The 16,244-nt window shown below is 34.4% G+C and overlaps 1 protein-coding gene across 1 annotated transcript in view; it reads left to right on the top strand.

The window, feature by feature from the left end:
• LOC137403725 (peptidyl-prolyl cis-trans isomerase sig-7-like) overlaps positions 1-16,244 on the top strand; it is a 52,196-nt gene that overhangs the window by 8,391 nt on the left and 27,561 nt on the right. The window contains exons 2-3 of the mRNA XM_068089740.1: positions 14,314-14,437; positions 15,685-15,817. Of these exons, the coding sequence (XP_067945841.1) occupies positions 14,314-14,437; positions 15,685-15,817 (257 nt within the window). The remainder of the gene's footprint in view (positions 1-14,313; positions 14,438-15,684; positions 15,818-16,244) is intronic.

The raw sequence follows: 16,244 nt of genomic DNA, 5'->3' as shown, positions 1-16,244 counted from the left end.
CCGACCAAATGTGACCGAAAATGTTATTTTAACGACTATTCAAAAGCAATTATCACCTCTAACATATAATTTGTTATTGTTTTTGTTAATGTTTCTGAATTCCTCCAGGCCTCAGCTATCCAAAACTAGTCTCATCTTTTCTGTAGATGCATCGAGTCAGCGTCTAGAAGCCATACAAGATGAACGTCTTTGTTGAAATACTGCAAAAGTAGAGGTCAAGGTCAACTTGTGGTCTCAACAAAGTCACACATTTTTCTTATGTTTTACACCATTTAACATATGCAGATTTTATTAAAACCATCAAAAGTTTGTGTTTCACACTGTAAAGTGCTTAAAATCAAGTTCCAAATGCCCTCCAAACACCTTTGTAAATCACCTTAATTAAATGAGATTATCTCCCCTTGTCAAGATTTAACTTGGCTGATTATTATGCTATCAAGTTCAAATTTGCTGTGTGTTTGTGGTTTGTGATTGTGATAGTAATGAGCCTTAAAATATTTTCTCAACTTACATCCCTCAATGTTATCCATTGTTGCAGCTTCAAATGCATATGTTTTGCTCGAGTTGGTGGTAGATGGCGGCGCCACGGCTAATAGAACATGCTCTTGTGGTACCCAGCAGATGTCATCTTGCTTTGGCCATGTGAAATTGTTTGTTGAGCCTTTGTGCATGAATCTCACAATAACATCATTGTTCTCTTGATCAAAGCCAATTGCCATCCCCATATACCACTGACCATCATATATACAGGCCTGATATTGTCCAGGTTGAGGTGTTAAGGTATTGCTGGCAACATGTGAGTCATCAGTCTTCCCAACTTTGTATCCTTGTAGCATACATTTTTCATCAACCAGTGGTGAAAGTCTGCAAACTTCAATGGCTGTTCTACTGAATGGCTTGAACCAGTGCTGGTCTCGACAACCAATGACTCATGCTGCTCTGAACCTTGGCTCCAAAATCGCTGCTTGTTCTGCGACTTCTTCATTGGGTACATAAAACACCTCCACCCCAGCAATGTTTTACCTAGCATACTTGTACAGTTGATCAGCACTGAGTAGTCTTTCTTTCCCTGACTTAACTAGCTGCTTGGAGTGACGGGTGGCCAGTCTCTTGACTACCCCGCCAATCCCATCGCGCAGACCTTTTCCATGTGAGGTGGCAAAGAGTCTCCAAGATGCTGTAAGATTGAAATCAAGCTCATGGTGACATAAGTTGACAAAGTTCTTGTAATTCTAGTATTGGGCACCAGATCCATCACTGAAATAATTCACATGAGTCACTTGAGGTAGATTTTCTTTGATGAATCTGATGAGCGTTCTCTGGAATGTATGTATGTGATGGATCTCAGTGATGGATCTGGTGCCCAATACTAGAATTACAAGAACTTTGCCAACTTATGTCACCATGAGCTTGATTTCAATCTTACAGCATCTTAGAGCTTCTTTGCCACTTCACATGGAAAAGGTCTGTGCGATGGGATTGGCGGGGTAGTCAAGAGACTGGCCACCCGTCACTCCAAGCAGCTAGTTAAGTCAAGGAAAGAAAGACTGCTCAGTGCTGATCAACTGTACAAGTATGCTAGGTAAAACATTGCTGGGGTGGAGGTGTTTTATGTACCCAATGAAGAAGTCGCAGAACAAGCAGCGATTTTGGAACCAAGGTTCAGAGCAGCACAACAAGTCATTGGTTGTCGGGACCAGCACTGGTTCAAGCCATTCAGTTGAACAGCCATTGAAGTTTGCAAACTTTCACCACTGGTTGATAAAAAATGTATATTACAAGGATACAAAGTTGGGAAGACTGATGACTCACATGTTACCAGCAATACCTTAACACCTCAACCTGGACAATATCTGGCCTGCATATATGATGGTCAGTGGCATATGAGAATGGCAATTGGCTTTGATCAAGAGAACAATGATGTTAATGTGAGATTCATGCACAAAGGCTCAACAAACAATTTCACATGGCCAAAGCAAGATGACATCTGCTGGGTACCACAAGAGCATGTTCTATTAGCCGTGGCGCCGCCATCTACCACCAACTCGAGCAAAACATATGCATTTGAAGCTGCAACAATGGATAACATTGAGGAATGTAAGTTGAGAAAATATTTTAAGGCTCATTACTATCACAATCACAAACCACAAACACACAGCAAATTTGAACTTGATAGCATAATAATCAGCCAAGTTAAATCTTGACAAGGGGAGATAATCTCATTTAATTAAGGCGATTTACAAAGGTGTTTGAAGGGCATTTGGAACTCGATTTTAAGCACTTTACAGTGTGAAACACAAACTTTTGATGGTTTTAATAAAATCTGCATATGTTAAATGGTGTAAAACATAAGAAAAATGTGTGACTTTGTTGAGACCACAAGTTGACCTTGACCTCTACTTTTGCAGTATTTCGACAAAGACGTTCATATTGTATGGCTTCTAGACGCTGACCCGATGCATCTACAGAAAAGATGAGACTAGTTTTGGATAGCTGAGGCCTGGAGAAATTAAGAAATATTAACAAAAACCATGACAAGTTAAATGTTAGGGGTGATAATTGCTTTTGAATAGTTGCTAAAATAGCATTTTCGGTCACTTTTGGTCAGAGTTATCTATCACATTATTCATCCGAAAAATTTCAAGCCGATTTGTTTGTGTAAATATTGAAATTGCGTGTGGACACAAAAAAATCTGGACCTCTAACTTGTATATTCTTGAATTTGTGAGTCTAACGTCAGCTAGATGTGCTATGCCCTCAAACTCGGGCGACAATTGGTCAAAGTTCAAATCCTCATAGCACCTGAACCGATGACCCTAAAAGATCAAAATTTGGGATTTAAGCGTTTTTCAACATGGGCAACAACATATTGAAAAATCATCAAAATCTGAGACTGAGGTTTTTCTCGGTTACACTTGGTAAATTCTACACCATTTGTGTCTTCATAAAAAAAAATTCAAATTTAATTGCTACTTTTAATTAGAAAAACAGTAAGCAATATGCAAAATAGGCTTTAGTCTATATATTCTTATGTTGTTTTTTAAGTACGTATCATTTGACCTTTCCTGTGGTTTCATGATAAACACACGGATTTCTTTGGCCCCAAATATGTTAAAGACAATAGCCTTTACAATTAGGATACTCTGTAGCACACTACTGAAGCATAAGATGTTTTTTTAGCTGCTACCATTTGCATAGGTTGAGAATTGATGTTTAAAAAACTAAAGCTATTAATATCTGTTCGTGTCATGTAGTGTTAATGATATTTGCAACTATTTCCTGTACTGTGTAGGTTCTAAAGCTATGACCCACACCAGCTGGCTTCACACCAATCGTTGCACAAACTAGTGAAAAGTTTATTATGTTCAGATAATTTTACAAGGTAAAACAAAAGCAGTCTTAATGGTAAGGCTTTAGTGTAGCTGTTATAAGTTATAAGCAATGTTAAGCAGTCTTTTTAAGCAGTCTTTCAACTTGATGCAGAAAGGAGAAAACAGTTTGGCAATAGTTAAAATAGTTATTACAAAACAAAGTATTTTTTAACTTGGTGCTGGAAATAGTTTCCATGATGGAAACCATAGCTCTTTACAACCATTTTCTAAGATATTGCTACCTTTGCCCTATGTGCTTATCTTTTAGTTGCCAGTTTGAGTTAGTTAAAAAGTACTAATCTCACATTTGGAAAAAATATCAAGAATCGGTAAAGTGACATAATTATACAGTATTTATCTATTTTTTTAACTTTTAAAGTTTCACTTCTAGCATTTGTAGTTTAACAGTTTAGAGCGATACTCTTAAGTTTCGTAGTATAACACTATGGTAAGTAGTGTTATTAGTTTACTGCAGCTAGAAATTTGTCAGTCACAACTATAGCTAAGGGTCTTTGGGGTTCCTTTGAGGAAAATCACATTATAAGTTATTATATATAACATATATATATTATTTAATATTTATTATGTATATTCATATATATACTTTATATATATACAGTCGGCCTCGGCCATACGTCATTAATTCGTTCTGATGTTGGCATCATACGGCGGAAGTGTCATATAGAAGGGTATAGAAACCCATAGTAATTATCTAATGCAAGCATCCCTTGGTAACAAACATCAAACTTTTATATACATACTGTATATATTAAATATTAAAAACAAAGTAGCATATTAACCTTAGTAACTATAGTGTACATGTAAACTCCGTACTGTGTACTACATGTATACCGTGTACTATGTGACTACATGTACATGTAGTTACCTACCATAACTATAGTTACCTCCCATAACTATAGTTACCTACCGTAGCTGTAATAGTTACCTACCGTAGCTGTAATAGTTACCTACCGTAACTATAATTACCTACCATAACTATAATAGTTATCTACTGTAACTATAGTTATCTACCGTAACTATAGTTACCCACCGTAACTTTAGTGTATTTAGTGGTTATGATCTGCAATAAAAATTTTATTGCAATTAAATCGTTTTCTTCTTTCTTGAGCATCGTTATCAATTTTAGGACCCATGTTCTTTTAGGACCCATTTCAGGACCGAATTCAAGTTAAATATGTGCAAGATTGTTTGTTATGAGAATCTTACGTAAATTTGGTGAATTTTTCAAAGTTTTTCAAACATATTCAAGTATGTCATAATACAACATCTTATTTGTCTAAAGCTTCAAAAAAATTTTAATCAGTTTATTGGTTCATGATATATTGACAATTTTGTGACGTCTCATTGGGATGCAAATGCATGCGACAAATGGGTGGCATGATAGTCATAAGACAATAATCAACTCGATAGCACAGCATCGAGTTGTAGGTGGCACCCTATGCTTACTGCCTTGTAGGAATATAGTACACTGTTTTGGTGTTTTGAATACTTCATCTCTCTTAGCTTGTCTCTTTTCCTCAGTCATATTGTAATAATAATTACCACACCACTGACTGTTGCATTTGACTTATTCTTCCTATTCTTTACGGAGCTTTTCGTAACTTTTGCCTTCTTTCAATTCAGGTTGCATTTGTCTTAAAGGTTGACTTGCAACAAAACCCACATTTCAGTTGTTTGGTATCGAAAGATTCACCACGTCTTACTCTGCTGTGTTGTAGGTGCAAAATATGTGAAAATGTGATAACAAACTCTTAAAGATGTGGTTGCGTCAAATTTGAGTTGATCTTAAAAGAAAGCATTTTTTCTCTATCAGTTGACGTGTTGTTTGTTGTGTTAGGTGATCTCATTGCCAAGATATTTGAAGATTAAAATCAAAAAAATCTGATCGCTGTGAAAACGCTCAGGCCAAAAAACATGCCCAGACTTGCCCAAAATGATATCACGCATGATATATCTGTCAATATATCTCGTATTCACATCGGGTATTTGCGATAGAAGTCTAGTCCTACGCTCTCTATTGGCATATACTTTATTTTGTATTTGCTCGTGTTGGCTAGAATAAAATTTTAAATCCAGCTACAGATACATTATTATGAATGTTTCAAAGGCCTCAAATAACGAAAATTGAAAATTTGTCTTACTTTCTCCAAATGCTGTGTAAACATTTGAGCACCGACTACCAATTCTACCGGTAATTCTGTCAAGCAAACTATGTAGAATAAGGTCTTTGTATCGGCACAGTTTCATCGCTACCCACACTAACGATATAGCCTCCCAAAAGCCCCGCCCACATTATGCCCGTCGCCTATCCTGGGTGTAGGGCTGTATATCATTGCCCACATCGAAAACTAGTTTCTTACTATCGTAAGTAAAATAAACAAGCTGCGTCTTTTAAAAGAATATACATAGGGATAGAGTTTCAAGGATGAGAAATCTGCTGCAAACTGGATTTGAACTCACATTCGCCAGTTCTGCGGACATCCATATACCATATCCAATTCGCTACAATATTCTGCAAATCATGTTTTGCATTATCTTCAACAATATTATTTTATTATATAATTTTTATAAGCAAAAAAAATTTCATCTCGGCATAAAGCTTTTATTAAAATTATTCATCAAGTCGTGGCCACTCACATAGTTTTAGCTGATACAATAAGACAAATTCATCTACTGCAGCAAACTCAAACAAAACATCATGGTTTATGCAGCACACATTCAAGTCTCTCTTTCCCATTTATGGCAGTTTCCACACTGACAAAGCTGCTTCTGCGGGTGGGACCACATAAACATCCTGTAATCAGTAAAACAAATGCAATAAATATATGTCATTCATAGATATGTCATTTTAACGCGTATCTACTGAAAGCTTTCAAATTGGGAGTTAGATAGATTGTGAGTTTAATTTTAAAAACGAATAAATGTTTAACAAAGGCATAAGTACGCCAAGCCAACGATTCGAAGCTTTGGTTCTGGAAGTTAAAGATTGGCATTGATCAATCGATTTTCTTCACTTTCTACAAGTGAGAAGCGAACATCTAAAGTCAAATCATAAATCTAGTTTACTAGATAAAATTGCCACAGAAAATTGGAAGCAAATGTAGCTAGGTGAACCGATAAAAAATTATAAAACGATGATTAGTGATAGCAAAAAGTTGTAATTTTATGAATTAGTACATGTATTAATGAGGACTAAAAATATCACCTTTAGTATATTCATCAATCTAAGCCATTGTATTGCTAGATGCTATGGATTAAAAAGAAGCCGTCAAGAACTCACTGTACATACGTATCTCGCACGCGCAGGAAATTACATTTTAGCCTCAAACAGGGAAATATAATTTGAATGTAAACTCAACAGTATATTTATAGGAGACTCAAAGTAAGAGATAATTTTACCTCCATTCTCCGATCTTCCTCCGTAGCACTTTAACCACCTGATGCCCAGAAAACTCGGAGTCACCTTCGCAGTAACTTCACAGCAATTTTTACAATTGTTGTTCGCCAATAAAACGTGTCGATCGAGTAATTCATTAAAGTAACGATGTTAATTAATTTAGTAAATATCGATGTCCATGCGATTTAATAATAGAGGAAACTCCCTAAATTTGAGATCACAGACAACGCGTTTTACGAGTGATAACATTTATTACCACCGATATAAAAATTTCGCGCTGATGATTGGCTAATGAAGCGACCTTCTATTTATCGATCGTGGTTTCTTTTCAGATGTATTGCTAGTGACGGCATGAAAGAAGCACCCGCTGGAACGTGAGCTTTTCAAAAGAGGGCCTCATTCAAACGCATATATCTCTGGACAGGGATGGTCTACAAAGACAAAAATGGCATCAAATTGTAGCTGATGTTTTAGCCTTTTATGTGTCTTAATTTTATTGAATCGACCTTTTTGATGCAACCACATCTTTAAAAGCTAAAAACGAACAGTTAATCGCAGCCATCTCGAATTTGCCCTTGGTTGGAATCCTTTTCCAAAACGGCCTAAGTGGGACATAGTTGAACACGATGGCTTCTGTTTACACCTCCATGCAATCTCATTCGTCGAAATATTTTCACAAATATACTTCACGCATTCAATATAACCACGTCTATTGTCCTCACGTGTCTGTTTCATCATCATTGTTATGCTGTCAATTTGAGCACTGATATCTCAAAACCTACCATAAAAGTTGATTTAATTCTTTAATGTCAGCTCGAAGGAGTTCACATCATCCTCTGATAAACATGACAAGTCTGTTGATAGTCGAAAAATGCTGCAGAAACTGTTCGCGCTATTTGGCAGGAAGTATGGGTCACATGATCAGATTATGACTAGATGATTAGACCAGGCTGAAGTAAAACGATAAAGTAGCGAGCATCTATATTTGATAAGGGCTTTCCGATAAAACTCGAAGTGTTTTTCATAAACTATTGCTACGAAACATTTTATATTGAGCCTTTTATTGGCCTTTCATTTCACATGATAACATCACATGTCAAAACAAGTAATCAGGCGGAGTTGAGTGCATCATCGAAATAAAGGGATTCCAAACTACGCCATTTTCGTGATGGCGGCGATTAACCGTTGGTGTTTAGCTTGTAAGAGCTTGTAATCACATTTCCACATATTTTGCACCTACAACACAGCAGTGTGAGACATGGTGAATCTTTTGATACCAAATAACTGTAATGTGAATTTTGTTGCAAGTCAACCTTTAAAAGCCCATTTGAAATGGCATATGTTAGTTGCACCAGTAGAATATTAAACCAGGTAGCCTGCATAGCTATGTATTTCATTCCTGAACCGATCTAAGTAAACATTATTGTTTAGTTGATGCATAGAAATTAACACCATATTCATTATTAAATTACTAAATATTTAATGAAAATAAATTGCATCAATATACAAATGATCCAATCAATAAAGCTTTGTATATTTAATGAAATATATTTAAAAAAAAATTTTTACCATTTCCACTTAATAAAAATTAGTAACTCTTTTTGCGACTGATTAAATTGTTGATAACTAAATCTGAAACACTTTTAATAAATCTTTTATAGAATATGAACAACAAATATTTAAAAGCAGTTGTAATATGAGTCTAAGTGTTATTTTAATGTGGTGTCATACTATTTATATAATATATTAGTAATATAACTACAATTAATAATATTATTTCATATTTTATGATTAATATAATAATTACTATTCAGATAGTAGATGTAAATGGTAATTTCAAATCAAATAAACAATGAATATAATGTAACACATTATTTATTGAAAATCTGAAATCTTGTTTAATGTTATATTTGTAAAATACTATTCAATTTTGTGTGAGAATAAAACATAATTTAGAAATGATATAATACTTTATAGTCATATGCGACATTAATGGGTGTTTTTGATGTTTATTTTATAGTTATTAACGTTTTATAGTATTCAAAAAGTAATCTATTTATTTTCTATTGACCGTTGTATGTGTGTTGTGATGATAGTGTATGCACGTTGTATCCACAATGTTTGTGCGTTGCAAGTACGTTGTATGTGCGTTGTGCATGCGTTGTATGCGCGTTGTACCGACCTAAGATGCACTGTTACCCAAAAGTTGTTTCAATTTTTTTGAGAACATTTTGGAATTTATATTTCATCTCTACACAGAGAACAACAACGATAAAACTGAATACTTCCGGATTTACTGCCATCATGACCTCATTGACCAACAAAAGGTTTATTTAAATTTAATTTTGAAGTTAATATTCCTTACATTGTACAGTTTATGATAGAATACAATGTGGAGACTATGAAAATAAAGACCTTTGTTGTAAAATTACACGTTACAGTATATTTTCAATCAAATATTAATAGGAGGTACCAAAATTTTGTGATTCTCATAATAAAACTCTTAACCAATATTTAGTTATATAGTTGAACTAGATGTGCTACCCAGCGTTGCCCGGGTAATAAAAAGTCTTTGGACAGAAAATTTGATATGTATTTAACATATATAACAGCATTTGCCATTCTAACTTCAAAACTACACATCATGAGAGAAGTGTTTTGTGTAGTCTAAATAAATTGATAGATTAATTAATTTCAAACTTTGTTAAACAACCGTAACTTTAAAACTTTATATTATGAGGAAATGATTTTGTGCAGAACAGGTTCTTATCTTCGGATGCATTAGACAATGTGTAACTTCTGAGAATACATGTAGTTAACAGATTGATGAAAAATATGACAGAATATGGTAGTATTTTGTAATCTAAATTTTATTAGAACAATGTCTGCCAAAAATGGTCGAATGAAAAATTCCTATTAATAATAAAGATTGGAAACTAAGTAATAGGATAGGAAAACAGTGACGGAAAAATGAATGTTTAAACTTCAAACACGACGTTATACTCCAACTAGAAATTCCCCTGTCATACAGCCCACGACCAATGTGATATTGGAAAAAAGAAAGGGTACTGCTGGTTGAGAAATGCAATATTAGCAGTCAAATGACAATACAGTGCAATAGGAGAACTGCAATGGTAGATGCAATGGTAGCTGTAATGTACTAGGTGTTATTATGTACAACAAACAGCAATAATAAAAGGAAAATATTATATGTTTATATCTTTTCAATGCAATAGGAGAAATGCAATATTAGAAGTAAAATGGCAAGCTGCTGTGTAATATACACAGTTTGAAAGTTGGTTGTTGAATGTAGAATGGTTTTGACAGCGATCTGTAACCAAAGTGAAGAAATGGGTCATGATCACAGAAACCATGGTTAAGTCGGGTGTGTGAGATTTAGAGTTATCTACACTAGCAGAAGAAAAACATTCTCAGTTATTTTGCAAAAAAATTGGATTGCAGCTTAATTCCAGCAGATTTATGGTCCATAAACTGAATGCATGTTTACCATTAATGCGAAAACATAGTTCTGAGAAAACTGGTGTTAAAGTTTGAGAAACGAAAACCAATGCACAATTTTGTTTACATCTCAAAACGTCATAGCAACCAATATCAAGAAGTGGTGATATTTATCTAGATTTTTGTATTTGAATGCAAAAATTATACTGAATTTAAAAATCTAAACAGATTTTAGTTGGTTGTCATAGAAATAACTGTATATCTATAAGAAAATGTAGGCCCATTACTTAATTTTGCAGATATTAAAAACGGCTTGACAGTACCGCGATATTGGGCGCAGCCGTAGTATCATCAACAAAATCTTTAGAAAAATAATAACTGTAACATATTGCACACCATCGATCGCTATATACTTCGGTGTTGTATATTCGAATGATTATTCTTATAGTTAAATCTTTTAATAATTTTATAAAATCGAATAATTATTCTTATAATTAAATATTATAATAATCTTATAAGAATCGTTAGAAAAATATCATCATCATTTTCTTTACTTTCACTGCTTTGGACATCAGTTGGAATTACGTTAATTACAAAAACCTTCGGCAATTGGGCAATGCCATAGACTGGTGAAATGTGCATGTTTTTCTCGTTAAATGCTCACGGCTTTATGGTTCCACTATCTGTCGCACAGCTTTACAGGCGTTTTGTTGGACGGTCTTAATTTTGATTAAAAAGGGCTTGTCAGGTTATAATGGCGATTTTAGACCAAATTAATCTGTCTAGTTATGTATTATCCGATCAGGTGGGTAAGCTTTAGGATATTGCCTACACTTTTCAAAGACTTGGTAACATATTTGAATAGGTTTATATGTGTTTTGTATCATTATTATACATAAACGACTCCACACAAAAATGGTTAAATCTTTTGATGAGATTTTGGTACAAGGGTTTGGGTACAGCGTTGATGAATAATTTTCGGGAGTTGTGTATGCATATGCATTTATCATTAAGCGCCCAAACACTCGCTTTGGTCGTGGGATTATGTTTAAAAAATGCAAGTTGAAATAAAAAAGATAATGCAACAAACTTTAAAGCCTTATACTATAAACTTCAAAAGTTATACAGTCATACTTCAACTTACGAGCTTAATGCGTTCTGAGACTAAGCTCGTATGTCAATTTACTCGCTTGTTGGTGCAAGTTATTTATATATAGAGCAATTGAATATATATTGATTGGTTTTCATACACTAAAAAATGCAAATAAATCACTCAAAACAAGATATTGTAACAGAAAGAACATGTTGGTTATTGTCCTAATGTACCACATGCCTTCAAAAAGCAACAAATAAAAAAACTAATGCAAAGAAATGTGATTAATTAAAATGTAAAATTAAATACATGTACATACAATCGCGGCTAACGCTAGCATTTGCCAGAGAGGGAGATATGAGTACTATATTACTTTACTACTACTTACTTTCATTACTACAGTTAACTTTGATAAATTTGGATATTATCAAAGTCTTAAAAGACAAACTTAGAACCAAACCTAAAAGCAAACTTTCATTTTTAACTTGACGTAATTAAAATTTTTTCGGCGTTCATAGTTTGAAGTTTCGCGCTGGTTAGCTAATTTTTCTTTTGTTTCGCTTTCACGACTAGCCGGCTGTTTTAAAATAAACCTACGGTATCTAAGGATGTTTGCCTTTGTCGCCCTTTCAACATGTTGCGATTAGGACGAACACAGGTGTCGTCATGAAGGTTTAATGCACGACCACTAGCCAACTTGTCCAAATGTCTATTTTTATAGTTTTGATAGATAGCGCCGGCCTTTTCACATAGCATCGTTGCAGTTACGCTGTAACCGGCCAATTGTTTAGGTATCTTTTATCCCATGCCTGAGCAGTCTCTCCATCAGCGGTCGTGAAGATCGCTGCGCCGTTTAGGAACTATGGTTAGTCCTTTTGTGAACTAAATGCCCTGAATATAATCCTTCTGTTTGATAATTGTGAATGTATTTCTGTCATATTGCTGAGCTAGCCCAATCACGCATACACATTTCGCATATTTTTCAATAATTTTCGGTTTAATATCAATTGTTATCATTTGCTTTTTCTTTGCATTATCTTTCATTTTAATGGCAAACTTTCGGTCTACGCACAGTACTTTTAATTCACATAAGTCTGCACTGAAAATTGTGCACAAAAAACACGGTACAAAAGTATAACCTGAGCAGTTGAAAAATACAGACTGATGCTGTTCTCATAAAACACCTCCGACATACATGGCGACTGACTCACATGCTCGTATCTCAAACATGGCTCGTATGTTAGTGCTAAAACTTGCTTAAAAGCTGGCTCGTATCTCAAGTTTCTCATACGTTGGAGCACTCCTAAGTTGAAGTATTACTGTAGAAAGTTTATAAATGTAATAAGAGAATGTAAATCTATCTATATATACATTTCTCAAACTATGTAAATTTGTGTAAATATAATAGAGTGAGGAATAACTGATACTTGTAATCTTACACGTTAAGTTTTACGGTAAATCTCACCGATAATCTTACAGGTAATCTTACAGTAGTCTTCCAAATGTTTGTTGTAAAATGTGAAATTTATTACAAATTACTAATTGGTTAGGTTTAAAATGAAAGATGTAAAATCTAATACACAAAGTGAGAGCTGATCGGAACATACAAACAAAGATGTTTTAATTTGAACTAGAAGAAATAACGTAAATAGATTGTTTAAACGAACAAAATATTTATTCCTATTTCATGATTGTGGAGCGCAAGGTACCAAATCAGAATCCAAAAACATACTGTAGCTGGGAAAATGTATTCTGAGCAGCTGGAATAAGTAAGTAGAGAACTAAATGAAGATGTGAAATAAATAGCGAATATGTAAACTACGAAACATTATTTGGTAATGATATAATTAATACAAAGTGCGAAAACAAAAATCGTTGTGACCAAATGAAAAGCACTACAAGTCGCCAAATATTTATTTCGAGAGAGAAATGTTTTCTGATACAGTTTGGCGAAAAGCATCGTGTTTTATGGGGGCGTAATGACTTGTATGCGCATAGTATCAATAAATATGTCATTTAGCTGAAATTTTATCATTAAATGATTTTGTGTTAGCGAAACCATTTTACCGTAATGAATAACGCTGAACTCGCGATTGCGAGCAACTGAATCTCTTAATAACGCATTTAATCAGTACACAATTCGCCAAATTTTAAGTTTGTAGATAAATTATTGTCGATATCGTGAGGCTGAACAAATTAGCCCTAACGAAATGAAGACGAAGAAGCCTCAGGCTGCACATACATATGACCCAAAATATTTTTTCTTCGCAGCTTCGTATCGTGTTGTTGCTTTGCTAAAATAATTAGCTTGTGGTTATGATATATCAAATGTGATAACGTCATAGATCGAAATTTTCTAGCCGTGTGTTTGTAATGTGTGGGCGCAATGCTAAAATAATTGCTATAGCCGGACAATCAAACCTAGAATACACATACGACATACTTTGAGAAATAAATATATAGAATATGTATAATGAATTAAATTCATAGTAAATATTATATTAAGCGCTAAAATACACAATAAATTTTTACTTTTGCTTACTATTCACTAATTTCTATTTCACTCATGCAGTATCAAGCATTTACGAAACAGGAAGAATGCTGGACTGATAGGAGTGAGCATCGTATCGCTTTCAAGCGTTTTGCAGTGATTTTGGCGAATATCATAGTGGCATCTTTATTTATTTCGGCGTATTTAGCACACCGACTGCCAAATTTGAATTTTGAGAGACATTTTTGTTGATGTAGTATGGCGAAACAAATGCCGTTATGATAGGACAAAAACCGTCGTGTCCCGCATAGGCGAAAAAATCGTAAAGCAGGCACGCTGTAACCCAGGGGGACTATATTATATATAATATATTATAAATAACTTTTTGTTAGAATGTTAACGATTGACTGCAGAAATGTTATGAACTTGTCTTCTTTCTTCTTGTTTTTGGTTGATCTAAGAGGTAATTACTTATTTTCAGATTTGTAGTCGTCTTGATATTTACTTTGAAGACATCAAGAAACCTTTATGTTCTATGGCAGTGATTTTGGAAACTAGTCTGGGAGATTTGACTATTGATCTTCTCACTGAAGATCGACCGAGAGGTATTACTCACCATCCTCCATTTATGTGTTTGTGGTGCCCAAATTTTATTCATTCATATCGAAAGCAATGTCATGACTCTGCGTTTTGAGGAGAGGTTTTTATTGCTTAAATTTAAATTCATAAAGAATTTTCAAAGTGAAGGGTTTGGTTAATGAAAATGGATCTTATGCTAACTGCACCATTTCATAGTGATTATGCTAATGTCTTTAATTTTAGTTGAATACCTTGATGGCTGCCGACCTTCACAAACAAGGTCAAGCTTTTTTATGTGGTCAGTACAAATCACGTAAAAAATTTGCCTAATTCTAATACATACTTAGGCAAATTGGTTGCTCAACTCTTACATTTTTAGATGTTGAATCACAAGTGTTTTTATACCTTATACCTACCTGGTGATGAACACTCACTCTCAGTCCCACAATTCCTCTTTTAGTCATAGATCACTCAGAAAATTACTGAAATCAATCAGGCTTTTGCTTCACAGATTAGATGTGTCTAAGAGTGGTCTATCGGCACTAACAGGTTTTTAGAGATTTTTCATGTAAGGTACTACTAGAAATGTTTAAAAACAAGACTTCTTTTCTGGGTTTTAGCTCCTTCTTGGTCGGGCTGATGATCTGTCTGTTCCTGTTTTTCTTGCCAACAATATACCTATGAAATTCAGTACAATTCAGTGAAAGCATAAAACATTTAGTCTATGTTTTAATGTCCTTGATAACAGATGATTATTCATGAAACAGCTGTAAACTTTGATGCCTAGCCATTTTGCCGAAATACCAAAATGGCTAGGCATGGTATGTATCACTATGATCAAAAAATTTTATGCATGCATTAAATGTTTGGTTCTGTACTTACTGATCTCCACGGCCAGAATTTGACTTTATCCTCACAGTTTGTCTAATCAGTCTCAACTAATGTCATCCTCTGCAACACTGAGTGAAGATTCTAGTTGATGCTATATAATTACTTTATGATCTTGTCTTTCAGACAGAATAATCAGATAATGCTACATGAATTATATTATGAATATGAGTTCTAAAATGAATTGAATATTTGCTGCACTTAGGTTTACGTTCAATTTTCCATACAGTTTTTTATGTTGCATAACTTGTAAGATAATTCAAAACCATTCTAAACTAAAAATGCATTGTTCTGAATAAACTTCACTGAGTATTTGGCATGGGCTAGAGCTAATTACTGTGTGATGCGCTATTTTCATTGGTTAATTATTTCCTTTACGCTGTAGCATGTCTGAGTTTTCTAAAGCTGTGCAAGATGAAGTACTTTAACATGTGTCTCTTCCACACGGTACAGAGGAACCTCGTTGCCCAGAGTGGAGACCCGGATGGAACAGGAAGAGGCGGAGTCTCTATATACAAGTAAGACCTGCAAGGGTGCTAGAGTTAGCGTTGTAGATGTCTTCAATTTAGGTTCACTTTAATCTTTCATTTAGCTCGAGTGTGACTCGTAGCTGTAAATGTTTGTATTGGTTCAGCATTGAGTGATTTTTATACCTAAATGTATGTATGTTACCTGAGTTACAGAACAGTCATATCTCGACTCGCGAGTCTCCTAACTTATGAGAAATTTGATATACGGAAAAACTTTGAGCAAGTTTTTGCCTTGTGATACAAGATACATTTAAGATACAAGCATATGAGACTGTTCTCGATGCGATCGCTAGGTGCCTGAGTATGCAAGAGAACAGCGTCACTCGCTCTTTCTTGTCAGATCAGCTTGGAAAAGTTTTAAAATGGCTGGCTAAAAATGAAGGCAAGAAGAGCCAGGCTATTTTGATTTTATTTA

This window comes from Watersipora subatra, chromosome 9, assembly GCF_963576615.1.
Source record: "Watersipora subatra chromosome 9, tzWatSuba1.1, whole genome shotgun sequence".
Classification (NCBI taxonomy): domain Eukaryota; kingdom Metazoa; phylum Bryozoa; class Gymnolaemata; order Cheilostomatida; family Watersiporidae; genus Watersipora; species Watersipora subatra.
The sequence above is the reverse complement of the archived record's forward strand: the minus strand, read 5'-3'. Positions and strand labels throughout refer to the sequence as shown.